The following is a 15630-nucleotide window of genomic DNA, read 5'->3' as shown; positions in this document are numbered from 1 at the left end:
AGGGGGCAGCGGGGCCGCGGGAGCACGGGCTGGCGCAAACTCCCGGGGAAAGAACACATTCTGTCCTGTAAGCATCCTGTCGGAGGGAGCCTGCGTCAGGGCCCAGGAGCCGCCCCCGCCCCCCACTCCCGTCAACCACCTGGGCTCTCCCAGGAGGGCGGGCGCCCAGCGGCCTTCTCACTCCGTCTTCCCAGAAGCCTCAGCGCGCGGCGGCGCGGCCGACATAAAAAGGCGGGAGCCAGGCGGGCTGGCCGGGCTGGGTGTTGCGACCTTTTGCTCTTCTACCCCCGCACTCCTCTCAGGCTGTGTTCTACCCCGGACGTGGACTACCTCCGGCAGCAGCGCAGTTCCTCAGGGAGACGACGACACAGGCGTGGAGGGCCGAGGGGCCCCGAGGCCTGCGGGTGGATGGCCATGTGGCCGCTACGGGTCTATACCCGCAAGAAGAGGACCGGCCAGAGGCTCAACCTGACCCCGGCGCCAGACCTAGGCCCACCCGTGATGGCAGAGGCACTGCCAGGCCCGAGCCGACGGCTCGCTGCCCACTGTAAGCTCCGCCGGACTGGCCTGAGTGGGGAGCAGGGAGGTGCGGGTCGGGGAGGGAGTTGGTAGCTGGGCCTCGCCCCCAGGGACCCCAGAAGCCAGAAGGCTGGCCTCCACGGCTTTCGCCCTGAAACGACCCGCTCTCCTCCAGGCCCGAGAGGAAATGGCAGAGCTCCCGGTTTGCGGAAGATCGCCGAGAAAGCCGAGCGCAGTGGGCAGGGCGGGAGCAGCTCCGGGCTGCCCAGGTGCGTAGCCGCGAGGAACAACCGTGTGCATTCCGGCCTCCTCCTCAAACCTGCAATCCCATTTCCTAACAGCGAACGGACTCTCATTCTAGGAGTCCACAAAGAAAATAAATAAACGGAAACTCTGATTTCGTTCTTCTCAGAACATAGACCCAGAAACTTGACTTCAGAAAATAATAATTTTTTTAAAAGAGAAAATGTTGCCAACTTACCTAAAAGCAAGTGAGATGAAACACCCAGGAAAGCATTCATGGCATCAGCTGGGTATTGGTGCAATTCACCAACTCTGCTCCTTCCTTTTCCCTAATGATGTCCCCAAAAGAGCCTTTCAGATTCTGAGCAGGGTGCCAACAGGGGAGAGAGACACGGAAAACCAAGTCCAGACGGTGCAAACTAATCGTGTTGTTTGTTTGTTAGCTCTCAATTAGGAGTTGCAGGAGAGAAAAGCCTGCGAGAAAGTAGCACTAGTGAAGAAGAGACTGAGGATGAGAAGATGGCTCCATTGAGCGTATGTATGTTTCTCCTATGACCCGTGGATACACTTAGCGGACAAACCAGCAGTACCTGATGTACCTCCAGATGAAAGTATGATGTGGTCTTTGTTCAATAGAGACTACATAGCTTTTTAATGTTTTTATGAACATTGATGCTTTGTCTTCAGACAGAGCCTTGAATTTCTGATTCTGGCAGATTCATAGCCATGCATTTTTGTTTTTTTCTTTCCCTTGACAAAAATTTCAGAATAGTCTGTCACTGGCTAATTTTCTGCATGACAGATATAAAACCTTTCTAATGTTTCTTGTGTTTCTAACTCCCTTATGTTTGGTAACCCTTAAACATTTTAAAGCCATTTTCATGTTTTCCCATTAACAACTAGAAACAGAATTCATTACCTTTAGAATGTTATATAACTTTTTGATCTACTGCATTTAATATGGACTCTGTTCAGTATTTTATGTAGTAGCAGTAGTTTGGAGAGACAGATTTAAAAACTTATTTGTGACTCATCTGACATAAGCATTAAAGATGATAGTTATGTTCCAGTATATATATATATTTCAGAGAGGAAGGGAAAGGAGAGAGATATAGAAACATCAATGGTGAGAGAGAATCATTGATCGGCTGCCTCCTGCACGCCCCCTACTGGGGATGGAGCCCACAACCCGGGCATGTGCCCTTGACCGGAATTGAACCTGGGACCCTTCAGTCTGTAGGCCAACGTTCTATCCACTGAGCCAAACCAACTAGGGCTCTTTGGTCCATTTTGAATTAATTTCTGTACATGGGGACAAACTGTATAATCCAGTTATATTCATTTGCATGTGGATTTCCAGTTTTCCCAGAACCATTTATTGAAGAGGCTATCTATTTCATTGTGTGTTTCCGGCTCCTTTGTTGTCCAGTATTTTCTCTATAGCATGTTGTTGTTGTTTTTTTTATTGAAGGGCAGTTTCAGCAATTATAACTATTAAGTGTTCCTTGTAGATGATTCAAACTACTCAAAAAGTGTTTAAGCAGTTTCTTCTATTTTTTATATATTCTATTCTGATTTTGTGCCTCTTTTCATTGTACAAATTATGTTACTGTATATTCCTTTAACATTAAGTAGTCTTTAAAAATATGCTTTCTAACCCTGACTGGTGTGGCTCAGTTGATTGGGCATTGTCCCATACACTGGAAGGTTGCCAGTTGGATTCCTGGCAAATGCCTGGGTAGCAGGCTAGATCCCGGGTAGGGGGTATGCAAGAGGTAGCCAATCTATGTTCTGCTCTCATATCAATGTTTCTCTCTCTCCCTCACCCTTCTTCTCTCTCTCTAAAAAAAAAAAAAATCAATAAAATATTTAATTTTTAGTGTCTTGCATAATGCTTTGTTTTATAGATAGATATATTATAATTTGAGTAACTGTTCTCCTGTAGTTGGAGGAAAATTGTTTCCAAGGTTTTGCTGTTATAGATATCAGTGGATATCTTACTGCAGAACTTTTTTGTGTTCCTCGATTGTTGTCCCAAGAAAAATACTTTCCAATGAGTCAAAGGTTGGATCATGCTTAAATTTTTTTATTCATGTTGGTAGGTAAATCAGCACCATCTTACCTGAAACTTAAAAAATATATATGTGTATATTTATATTTATATTTATATTTATATTTATATGCCTAAGCAACCATTTGACCCTTCGACCATTAGCTATGATGCACACTAACCACCAGGAGGCAGACGCTCAATGCATAGGCGTGGAAACCTGGAACAGACTGATGAATCTCAGAGGGAAGGGGGGAGGGAGGAGAGTAGGAAGAGATTAACCAAGGATCTTATATGCATACTAGAGGCCCGGTGCATGGATTCGTGCACCAGTGGGGTCCCTCAGCCTGGCCTGCGTGGATTGGGTCAAATTTGATAGTGAAAAGTGGAACATTGTTTCACTTTCCATTTCTTTGAATGCTAGTAAAGGTAAGACGTTTTTCTCTTATTTCGTTGGCCATTTGTGTTTCTTTTTTGTGAAATAGTTGTTCATTATATACTGAAGATAGTTATAGTTTTACACACTCATATGTAACAAACATTTCCATATTTTTTTGGCCTTTAATTTTATTTCTGGTATATTGGACTTATCTGTCAATCTTTTGTTCTATTTTGTTTCATATGTAGAAGGAAAAAAGCCCTTCCTACTTAGGGGATCAGAAAGATATTCACCTTTATCTTCTGGTTGCTGAGCTATCCCGTAGTAGTTAATTGACAATTATTTTGTTGACTCCCTATAGATATGTCTATAATATTATATTTTAATATTTATTTTGAGATTTAATATTAAGTACCAAATTATATCTGTGATCAATAAGCTAAGAGAATCTATTATACATATGAAACTAATATACAAAGTTGACATTAGTTTTTCATTTTCAAAATGACCAAATCAATGTGATACAATATTATAATATAAAAATACTCAATCTCATAATTTGTGTTATCTTTAATTCTTATTTCACATAGGATTCAGTGGCTGATGATCTCCAGGTTGACAGTTCATCAACTGGTGAACTAGTATCGGGTAAGACTGTCAGATGTGAATTCCCTCAGTTTTCTTTTTATAAGCATATGCATCGGTTTGTATCTCTGTCATTTTCCCATCTCAGTGAAAGAGGTGTTTTTCTCCTAGTCTAAGATGACTCCTTCAGCCTGGGCTCTGGCCCTCATGTTCTAACAGACCAGTAAATTACAATTGTGGTAAGTGCTACAAAAAAGGGATTGACTTTAGTGTAACTAATTCAGTTTTGGTTGGTAGATTAGGGTGGGCTTCCATGAGGGAATAGCAATTTAATTTATATCTGAAGAATAGTAGAAATTACATATTCAAAGAGATGAATAGAAATTAACTGTGAAAAAAGTTCTATCACAATAATTTATTGGAAAATTCTTTATTCAAGCCCACTCTCACAAGAATGACTTTAAGACCTCTGAGTATGGGAAGTTCTGTGTTAAAATATTTTGCCCATTTTCTTACTGAGATCCGCCCCCCCCCCCCTTATTATTGAACTAGAGGCCCGGTGCACGAGATTCATGCACTGGGGGGGGGGGGGTGTCTCTCAGCCTGGCCTGTGCCCTCTCGCAGTCTGGGAGCCCTAAGGGGATGTCCACTGACAGCTTAGGCCCACTGGGGAGTCGGACATCCTTAGCGCTGCTGCGGAGGCGCTCGCCAGCCTTGAGCCAGCTTCTGGCTGAGTGGTGCTCCCCCTGTAGGAGCACACTGAACACCAGGGTGCAGCTCCTGCATTGAGCGTCTGCCCCCTGGTGATCAGTGCACATCGTAGCGACCAGTCATTCCACCATTCGATTTGCATATTACCCTTCTTTTATATAGGATTCTTTTACTGAACATTTATTTTTATTGATTTCAGGGAGAGGGAGAGAGAGATAGAAATATCAGTGATGACAGAGAATCATTGACTGGCTGCCTTCTGCACATACCCCACTGGGGAACAAGCCCAGCAACTGGGCATGTGCCCTGACCGGGAATCAAATCGTGAGCTACTGTTTCATGGGTTGACCCTCAACCACTGAGCCACACTGGCTGGGCCAGTTCTTTATATTCTGAATTCCATTGCATTTGCAAATGTTTTATCTTAATCTGTGACTTGTTTTTCATATTAACAGTCACTTTTGAAGAGAAAATTTTAAATTTGATGAAGTCTAATTTATCATTACTATTGTTTTTGTTTTTTTTAAAATGTATTTTATTGGTTTTTTACAGAGAGGAAGGGAGAGGGATAGAGAGTTAGAAACATCGATGAGAGAGAAACATCGATCAGTTGCCTCTTGCACACCCCCTACTGGGGATGTGCCCACAACCAAGGTACATGCCCTTGACCAGAATCGAACCTGGGACCCTTGAGTTCGCAGGCCGACGCTCTATCCACTGAGCCAAACCGGTTTCGGCGCATTACTATTGTTTTTAATGACTCATCTTTTTATTGTTATGTCAAAGAAATCTAAACCAGTATCATGAAGGTTTCCTTCTCTGTGTTTTTTTGTTGTTGTTGAAGTTTTGTAGTTTTAGGATTTATATTTAGATCTAGGCTACATCAATAGTTAATTTGTTATATGATTGAACATATGAGTGCAAATTTTTTGTTTTGTTTTGCTTTTGCATTTGGGTATTCAGTTCTGGCATAATTTTTTTTTAAAAGAATATTCTTTCTCCACTGAATTGCCTTTGCATCTTGGATAAAAATCAGTTGCTCATATATATGTGAGTCTATTTCTGGGCCCTCTCTTTGGTTCCTTTGGCCTATTTGTCTACATTTAGGCACATTATTTTCTAAATGGAATTACTAGAATCGCCTTTCTTCTCTTCAGCTAGTTAGTGGGTAACTCACATATAAAATTTAGATTTTTGAGTCAAGAATTATAACTGAACCAAAGTAGGGAAGGAATAAGTTATAAAACTTTGAAAAACAGTGGAAAGGGTTATAATGCATTTTCTCTACATCAAAAATAATTATTTTCTAAGATGAAATTAAAATGCTTTACTAATAGTATATTTTTTCAGTTGTATGTGGAAGCAATTTCACATTCTTAACATACAACTGCAAGTACATTTCTACAAATTTGAATTCTTAAGATTTTTAATTTGTTTACTATTTAAACATTTTGTCCTTTTTGATTGTTTATTCTACAGGACTAAGTTTGCAGCATGATATTTCTAGCTCTCTTCTAAGCTATTCAATCACAGATTCTTCTACAGAATGCAAGGGTTTTGAAGAGAATTTAAGTAGCTTTCCATCACCTGAACTCTTCAGAGGATCAGATTATTTAGGTAAGAAAATAATATCAATTTTAAGTTGCTCCACTATAGAAATTGTTCCTTTGTCCACAATCTTCCAATGAATAATGATCTTTTTGAGAATGCATACTTCCCTTCCTCACCAAAACCTCCTTTTCACACTTTGGCTTTGGAGTTGGCAATGTGACTTGCTTTGGCGATATGATATTAGTGAATAAAACATATGCAAACCTTTGAAATATGTTTAAATGGTCAGCTTGTCCTCTTTCACGTTTGCCATTAAGAGAAGAATATATCCTAATTAGCTTCTGTGGGACCCCTGAATAACAGGCACAGAGCAGAATGGCCCAGGCAGTCTGCAGAGTGCAGAAGGCTGCCCAGTTGATCAGCAGACCGTAATCTAAAGCAGAGCTGTCTGAGCCAACCAGTAGACACGGGAATAATAAATAAATGCTTTCATTTTATGCCACTGAAATTTTGGAGTTATTTACTAGTATTATACAGAAAAAGCCAACTTCTTCAGATAATGTATTGAACACAGAAGAGGGGGGATTTATTTTTTTTAATTTTGTTAAAATAAATCTTTATTGTTCAGATTATTACAGTTGTTCCTCTTTTTTCCCCCCACAGCTCCCCTCCACCAGGTTCCCACCCCACCCTCTGCCCTTACCCCCCACCACACTGTCCTCATCCATAGGTGTACGACTTTTGTCCAGTCTCTTCCCGCACCCCCCACACCGTTTTCCCCCCAAGAATTGTCAGTCCACTCCCTTTCTATGCCCCTGATTCTATTATATTCACCAGTTTATTCTGTTCATCAGATTTTTTATTCACTTGATTTTTAGGTTCACCTGTTGATAGATATGTATTTGTTGTTCATAATTTTTATCTTTACCTTTTTCTTCTTCTTCCTCTTCTTAAAGAATACCTTTCAGCATTTCATATAATACTGGTTTGGTGGTGATGAACTCCTTTAGCTTTTTCTTATCTGTGAAGCTCTTTATCTGACCTTCAATTCTGAATGATAGATAGCTTTGCTGGGTAGAGTAATCTTGGTTGTAGGTTCTTGCTATTCATCACTTTGAATATTTCTTGCCACTCCCATCTGGCCTGCATAGTTTCTGTTGAGAAATCAGCTGACAATCATATGGGTACTCCCTTGTAGGTAACTGACTGTTTTTCTCTTGCTGCTTTTAATATTCTCTCTTTGTCTTTTGCTCTTGGCATTTTAATTATGATGTGTCTTGGTGTGGTCCTCTTTGGATTCCTCTTGTTTGGGGTTCTGTGCGCTTCCTGGACTTGTAAGTCTATTTCTTTCACCAGGTGGGGGAAGTTTTCTGTCATTATTTCTTCAAATAGGTTTTCAATATCTTGCTCTCTCTTTTCTTCTGGCACCCCCATAATTCGGATGTTGGTATGCTTGAAGTTGTCCCAGAGGCTCCTTACACTATCTTCATTTTTTTTTTCTTTTTTCTTTTTTCTTTTCTGATTGGGTGTTTTTTGCTTCTTTGTATTTCAAATCTTTGACTTGATTCTTGCAATCCTCTAGTCTGCTGTTGGATCTCTATATATTATTCTTTATTTTTCAGTCAGTGTATGCTTAATTTCTAGTTGGTCCTTTTTCATATCCTCAAGGGTCTCACTAAATTTATCAGCGGTTTCTAGAAGATTCTTGAAAAACCTTATAACCGTGGTTTTGAACTCTATATCCAGTAGTTTGCTTTCCTCCATTTCTGTCATTTGTGACCTGTTTCTTTGTCTCCACATTTTGGCTGCTTCCCTGTGTTGATAGCATGGCTTTGTGTGCTAGGTGTGCTATAGGGCCCAGTGGCTCAGCTTCCACAATTACCTGAGGTGGACATTCTTGGTGCACCCCTTTGTGGGCTGTGTGCCCAGTCTTGTTGTAGTTAAGCCTTGATTGTTGTTGGTATCACTGGGAGGAATTGACGTGCAGGCCAATCGGCTATGAGGATCAACTGTGTCTACAATGGGAGAACTTCTGTGCAGGAGACACCCTTATGGGGCAAGACTTGCTTTAGGGGAGCTATGGTGCTCACTGAGTCTGCCCCTTGAGTGTGTCCCTTATGGATCTGAGGAGTTGTAATCTGGATGGTCCCACTGTGATCCCTGGGTACACTGGCTCTTGGATCTCCAAGGAGGTGCTAATTTAGCCTCTGCCTGAGGCCACCCAGCAGGAGCTGCGGAGATATCTGCAGATTCCTCTTCTTTGTTTGGGGTTGGAGATGCCCAGATGAGGCCCAGCTGTGAAACAATGCAAACTGCTGTGGGGCCTTGGGCCTTCTTTTGAAAGTTCTGGGGCTCTCTGACCCAGCTGTAGTTTGTTAGGTAATTTTAGATTGCAAAGGGCTAGGCCATTCATATGCAAAAGCCTCTGTGCACAGCTTGGGTGGGGCGGGGTCTCAGGGGATCAACAGGGCGGAGCAAACAGCTATGGGTGATCCTCAGCCCTGCCCTAAGAGGCCCCCGGGTCTCAGTGTCCCAGGGTAATCGCTGCAAGCACCTCTGAGAGAAAGCCGCCCTCCAGTTCCGCCCGCTGCCAGACAGTCCAGTTTCTCCCCATATGAGTCTGGGTCCCCAGAGTCTCACCCGGAACTGGAGTTCAGAGCAGTCGGGAGCTTGTGTCTCCCTCCCGATTGAAAAAGACAACCGCATCCTCAGTGGCCAGCCCTTTCTGCGTGCGTGCCTCGGTACCTCTGCACTTTACTTCCGCAGCTCCTGTGAGTCTCAGTGTGCTTTTTTCTTTCCTTCTAGTTGTAGAATTTCCACTCAGCCAGCCTTCCTGTGGTTCTGGATAATGTCCATTTTGTCTTTTAGTTATAGTTTTGAAGTGGTTGTGCGAGGCAGCAATTTCAGGTGTTTACCTGTGCCTCCATCTTGGTTTCTCTGAAGAGGAGGGATTTAAATGAAACTATAGCTCTAACCAGTTTGGCTCAGTGGATAGAGCCCGGTTCGATTCCGGTCACGGGCACATGCCCAGGTTGAGGGCTTGATTTTCAGTAGGGGCCATGTAGGAGACAGCCGGTCAATGATTCTCTCTCATCATTGATGTTTCTATCTCTCTCCCTTTCCCTTCCTCTCTGAAATCAATAAAAATGTGTTATAAAAGAGTAAATGAAACTATACATTCTAAATTGTGGAACCTGTTTATCAATGCCTATTCCCATCCCAACCCAACAGCTCGTTTCTCTGCTCAGTTTCCAAAATACTAGCACCCAGACTTGAACCTTCCAGACTGAAGAATGGAAGACACTTTCCTAAGAAATCTGAGCAACCCTAAAAAACATATTTAAAGATAGTGACTACAGTAGTCCTTTGATGAAGTTGACAAGAACACCCTATAGCAGGGGTCCTCAAACTTTTTAAACAGGGGGCCAGTTCACTGTCCCTCAGACAGTTGGAGGGCCGGACTATAGTTTAAAAAAAACTATGAACAAATTCCTATGCACACTGCACATATCTTATTTTGAAGTAAAAAAACAAAATGGCAAAAACACCCGCATGTGGCCCACGGGCCATAGTTTGAGGGCGCCTGCCCTACAGTGAATCCAACCTTGTGACAAGCCACAGTTAGGCCACAGAGAATCCACTGAGGCTTTTAGGGCTCCCTCTTAAATATTAGCAGAGAGCCAGGGATCACCAGACTTCTGTGGAAAGTCCCTAGTATAAACATAGAGATAAAAGCAAAGCAAAATACGGGAGTGACATCAGAAAGGTGTTGGAATAGGAAGCCATGGACCCTCCTACACTCATGGACACACCAGTTCAACAGCAATACATAAACTAATCCCATTTGTGAGAAATACAGAAACTAGTTGAGGGGCTTCTTAACCCCAGAAAAGCATGAAACCAGCTACATCAAAGCCAGGAGGAAAATTCAAGACATCCACCCACCATAAACCCCACTTCCAGCATGGTGCCATATAATTGGCATGGAATCCCTAGCTCCAAGATTCTCCCTGCAAGTGAAGGAAAGGACTGAACCATGTATCAACCATTCTAAAATTTTTGGAGCTACCCAAAGGATTAGATACTGTCTTGCCTGTTCCAGAATACTGATGGGACCTGACATACTCTAGAAGCCTGATGAATGCTGAGAACAAAGACAGCAGCTTGGTCTAGCATGCAAGTTTTCATCTCATTTACCTAACAGAGAATTCAAAATAATCATCATTAAAGATGTTCAATGAACTTAGGAGAGCAATGCATGAAAGAAGTGAGAATTTCAAGGAAGGCATAGAAAACTTTTTAAGAATCAAACAGAAATCTAAGAGCCAAGGAATATAATAAATGAAATGAAAAATCTAATAAAAGGATTCAATAGCCAACTAGATCAATCAGAAGAAAGAATTAGTGAATTCAGAGTGAAGAGTAAAATCAAACAGATCAAAATATTTATTCCAGAGAGAGAGGCTTATTCACAGGAACAATGGCTAAAAAAATCCCAAATATGGGAAAAGAAATGTGTATTCAATTCTAGGAAGCCCGAAGAACCTCAAATAAGATGACTCAGAGAAATCTACACTAGGACACATAATCAAATTGTCAAAGTCAAAGAGGATTTTAAAAGCAGCAATAGAAAAGTGGCTTGATATGTATATGGGAACCCCATGAGACCATAAATATATTTCTTAGCAGAAACCTTGCAGGCCAGAAGGTAAGGAAATGATATAGTCAAAGTGGGGAAAGAAAAAAACTGTCAGTCAAGAATACTATAACTAGTAAAACTATCCTTAAAACCACAATGAAGTGATAAGGACCTTTCCAGACAAAAGCTGAAGGGGTTAATCATCATTTCTTGACATGCCTGATAAGAAATTCTGAAGGGAGTTCTTCAAATTGAAACAAGATTCTAAACAGCAACATAAAAGCATATGAAAGCACAAAACACTGGTAAGTATGTAGACAAATACAGAATAGTTAATACTATAATTTGTATGTAATTCACTTTTAATTCTAGTATAAAAGTTAAAAGATGGTATTTAAAATAATTACAACTATAAAAATATGTTAATGATACACAATGTAAAAAGATGTAAATTGTAATATCAATAACAGTGTGTGTGAGGGGAAAAGTAAAATGTAGAGTTTTTGTATATGATTGAAATTTTTATTCGTTTTATGTTAAAACTAAGTTTCATGGTAACCACAAAGAAAATACCTATAGAAGATACACAAAAGAAAAATAGAAAGATGTCAAAGCATGTCAGTATGTACATCAATAAATCCCAAAGGATAATGGCAAGACAGGAAAAGGGGCAAAGGGACTGCAAAAACAAACAGAAAAACAATTAACAATATAGTAATAGTAAGTCCTTTCCTATCAATAATTGCTTTAAATGTAAGTGGATTAAACTCTCCAATCAAAAGACAGTGGCTGAGTAGATTTTAAAAGACTGACTCACTTTATACTTAAGGACACACATGTTGAAAGTGAAGGGATACAAAAAGACATTCTGTGTAAATGGTGACCAAAATAGAGCAAGAATGGCTATACTTAGATAAAATAGACATTAAGTGAAGAAATATCTCAAAAGACAAAAAGGACATTTTATAATGGCAAAAGGTTCAACTCACCAGGAACATATAACAATTTTAAATAAATATGCACCCAACATCAGAGTATCTAACATATAAAGTATACACTGACATAACTAAAAGCAAAAACAGGCAATAACATAATAAAATAGTAGGAGAATTCAGATACCTCACTTTCAAATAATGGACAGAATGTCTAGATAGAAAATCAGAATTTCTTGATTTCAAAATATATTGCAAATTATATTTTACAGTAATCATATGGTACTGGTATAAAGAGACATAGACTAGCAGAACAGAATAGAGAGCCCAGACATAAATCCATGTGTATACATTCACCTAATTTTCAACAAGGATGCCAAAAATACACAATTAGGAAAGAATAGTCTAACAAATGATGTTGGGAAACTGGATATCCACATACAAAAGTGAAATTGGACCCTTACCTTACATAATACACAAAAATCAACTAAAAATGGATTAAAAACTTATAAGATCAAAATCTATAGGGTTTAATCTCCAATATTTTTACAGGGAACTTATACAACTTAACAAAAGGAAGATAAACAACCCAATCAAAAAATAGGCAATGGACCTAAATAGGTACTTTTCAAAAGAAGACATAAGGAAGGCCAAGAGACATATGAAAACATGCTCAAAGTCACTAATCATCTGAGAGATGCAAATCAAAACGACAATGAGGTACCATCTCACACCTGTCAGAATGGCTATCATCAACAAATGACAAGTGCTGGCGAGGATGTGGAGAAAAAGGAACCTTTGTGCACTGCTGGTGGGAATGCAGACTGGTGCAGCCACTGTGGAGAACATGGAGTTTCCTAAAAAAACAAAACTAAAAATGGAACTTCCATTTGACCCAGAGATCCCACTTCTAGAAATACACACCAAAAAACTAGAAACACCAATCAGAAAGGATGTATACACCCCTATGTTCATAGCAGATATTGGATATGACACCATAAGCCCAGGTAATAAAAGCAAAAATAGACAACTGGAACTACATACAAACAAACAAAAAAGCTTTTGCACAGCAAAAGCAATGAACAAAGTGTAAAGGCAACCTACAAAATTGGAAAACATATTTGCAAACCTCATATATGATAAGGGATTAGTATTCAAAAATATATTGCCCAGTCTCCGAAATCAATAAAAATATATTTTAAAAAATATATTAAGAAATTCCTACAACTCAGGGGGAAAAACACAAATAACATGATTAAAAATGGGTGAAGGACTTGAATAGGTTTTTTTCCTCCAAAGAAGACACAAGTAGACAACAGATATATAAAAAGACATTCAACATCACTAATCAGGGAAATGCAAATCAAGACCACAATGAGATATCACCATATCTGTTGGAATGGTTATTTTTAAAAAGGTGTTGGCAAAGATGTGGAGAAATTGGAACCCTTATACCCTTTTGATGGGAATGTAAAATGATACAACTATTATGGAAAACAATATGGAAGTTCCTAAAAGTTCCTAAAAAAATGGAAAGTGGAACTACTATATGACACAACAATCCCACTTTTGGATATTTATTCAAAACTAGAGGCCCAGTGCACAAAATTCGTGCATTCGGGGGGGGGGGGGGCGGTCCTTCAGACCGGCCTGTGCCCTCTTGCAGTCTGAGAGCCCTCGGGGGATGTCCGACTGATGGCTCAGGCCCGCTCTCCATGGGAGCGGGCCTAAGCTGGCAGTTGAACATCCTTAGCACTGCTGCAGAGGTGGGAGAGGCTCCTGCCACTGCCGCTGCGCTCGCCATCCGTGAGCCTGGCTTCTCGCTGAGCACCGCTCCCACTGTGGGAGCACACTAACGTTGAGCGTCTGCCCCCTGGTGGTCAGTGCACGTCATAACGACTTGTTGATCAGTCCCTCGGTCATTCAGTCACTTAGGCGTTTATATATATAGATAACGAAGTATGGAAATAACCTAAATGTCTATAGTTAGAGGGATGCATAAAGAAAATATAGTATATGCATTTAATGGAATATCAGTCAGCCTTAATGCCTGGCCGGTGTGGCTCAGTGGTTGAGCATTTGGCCTATGAACCAGGAGGTCACGGTTCAATTCCTGGTCAGGGCACATGCCTGGGTTGTGGGCCCCACCCCCAATAGGGGGCATGCAGAAGGTAGCCAATCAATGATTCTCTGTCGTCATTGATGTTTCTACCTTTTTCTCCCTCTCCCTCTCTGAAATCAATAAAAAAAAATTTTTAAAGAATATTCTGGTTTAAAAGGGCCACAATGTGTCTAGCACAACAGATGAAAAACACCAAGATAGAGCATTATGAACTTCAGAACATCAGAGAATGGAATAGGATGGATTTATACAATTTTGTAGTTTTGCATTAAATAGATGAAAAACAGAGAAAACTAAGCAAACAAAAAGACTTTTATTAACCCCAGGAAAAGCAAAAGGTAGTCATAGTATACCACAAGAATAAATAGCGTTTTTTTATGTAAACATTATCATAATGTCTACGTTGAATGTTCATCTAATTAAATATGTGATATAGTAATATGAGGACAATGGAAAGAGTGGGAAAGGTGGAAACGGATGTAAAAAATAATAGCCTCATTTTTCTTTCTCTTTTTTTTTTTCTGCAAAAAACTTTAGTGTTTCATTTGGTCCAATGCATGGGAGAGGGCTTCAGGGTGGTTAAAAGAATGGCTAGTAGTTTTGGGGAGAGGCTCAGGTAAAAGCCAGACACCAGGGTAATGCAGAGGGCCCCTCAAAAGCCTTGGGGATCCAAAGGCTCCTAGTTGTGCTTGAGGGTGAGCCTTTTGAAGAGATACTACTCAGCCTAGCCTGGGGACTGGCCAGCCTGCTGTTAGTCAGGTGGTTGCCCATTTTCTTGATGAGTTTCACCTCCTCATCCAGGAAGTGGTTCTCCAGGAAGTCACAGAGATGAGGGTCTGTGCCGGTAGAACCCAGGGCAAGCAGCTGCAAAAGGGCCTGGTTCAGGTTCCTCTCCAAGGCCAGGGCGGCTTCCATGGCATCCTGAGTTTTGCCCACTTATCCTGGGGAGGCTTCAGCACATCCTGGAAGAGAATGTGGCCACTGTGCTTGTTTTGCAACTTTAAGAAATGGAACTCCCATTTGACCCAGTAATCCCACTTCTAGGACTATATCCCAAGAAACCAGAAACACCAATATGAAAGGATATATGCACCCCTATGTCCATAGCAGCACAATTCACCTTAGCTAAGATTTGGAAACAGCCTAAGTGCCCATCAGCAGATGGGTGGATTAAAAAACTGTGGTACATCTACACAATGGAATACTAAGCCGCAGTAAAAAAGAAGGAATTCTTACCATTTGCAACAGCATGGATGGAACTGGAGAGCATTATGCTAAGCGAAATAAGCCAGTCAGAGAAAGATAAATATCACATGATCTCACTCATTTATGGAATATAATGAACAACATAAACTGATGAACAAAAACAGATCCAGAGATAAATGGCAGGGGAGAGGGGGTTAGAGATCAACCAAAGGACTTGTATGCATGCATATTAGCATAACCAATGGACACAGACACTGGGGTGGTGGAGGCATGCCCTCAGGGGTGGGAGTGACCGGAGGGTGGGTCATTGGGGAAAAAGGAGACATGTAATACTTTAAACAATATAAATAAATAAATAAATAAATAAATAAATAGAAATGCTCCACGCCCTCGGGATTCTTCTCCGCCAACTCGAAGAAGTGGCCCCTGCCCTCGAGAGCCACATTATCATGGTCGAAATAGAAGCCCAGAGAGAGGTAGGTGTAGGAGGCCCGCAGGTGCAGGTTGGCCAGGTGGTTGACCACAGCTTCCACCTCAGTGGAATAATTCTGCCAAATTTGGGAGCTCATGGTTGTTCAGCAATGAGGAGTTAAGGTAGAAAAAAAAGCCCGGTGTGTTGGCTGGTCTTGGAGGTGGTTCGAAAGGTGGTGACTGGATAAGACATTGGAGAGTGGCCGCAGGCTGGAAGAAGGG

At 41.1% G+C, this 15630-nt stretch overlaps 1 protein-coding gene and 1 pseudogene across 2 annotated transcripts in view; one reads left to right on the top strand and one right to left on the bottom strand.

Moving 5' to 3' along the window:
- Window positions 1-414: 414 nt before the first annotated feature.
- MEIKIN (meiotic kinetochore factor) overlaps window positions 415-15630 on the top strand; it is a gene marked incomplete at both ends in the record, with an annotated part of 54472 nt that continues 39256 nt past the window's right edge. Inside the window, 5 exons of the mRNA XM_079770266.1 lie at window positions 415-586; window positions 695-788; window positions 1206-1296; window positions 3782-3839; window positions 5967-6104. Of these exons, the coding sequence (XP_079626392.1) occupies window positions 415-586; window positions 695-788; window positions 1206-1296; window positions 3782-3839; window positions 5967-6104 (553 nt within the window). The remainder of the gene's footprint in view (window positions 587-694; window positions 789-1205; window positions 1297-3781; window positions 3840-5966; window positions 6105-15630) is intronic.
- LOC307100262 (ferritin light chain-like) lies at window positions 14411-15506 on the bottom strand (annotated as a pseudogene). The gene is made up of 2 exons: window positions 15324-15506; window positions 14411-14744 (listed from the first exon to the last, which is right to left on the bottom strand). The product of its transcript is annotated as a ferritin light chain-like (transcript).

This window comes from Cnephaeus nilssonii, assembly GCF_951640355.1.
Source record: "Cnephaeus nilssonii genome assembly, chromosome: 5".
Lineage (NCBI taxonomy): Eukaryota > Metazoa > Chordata > Mammalia > Chiroptera > Vespertilionidae > Cnephaeus > Cnephaeus nilssonii.
This window is presented reverse-complemented; position numbering and strand designations above follow the sequence as displayed.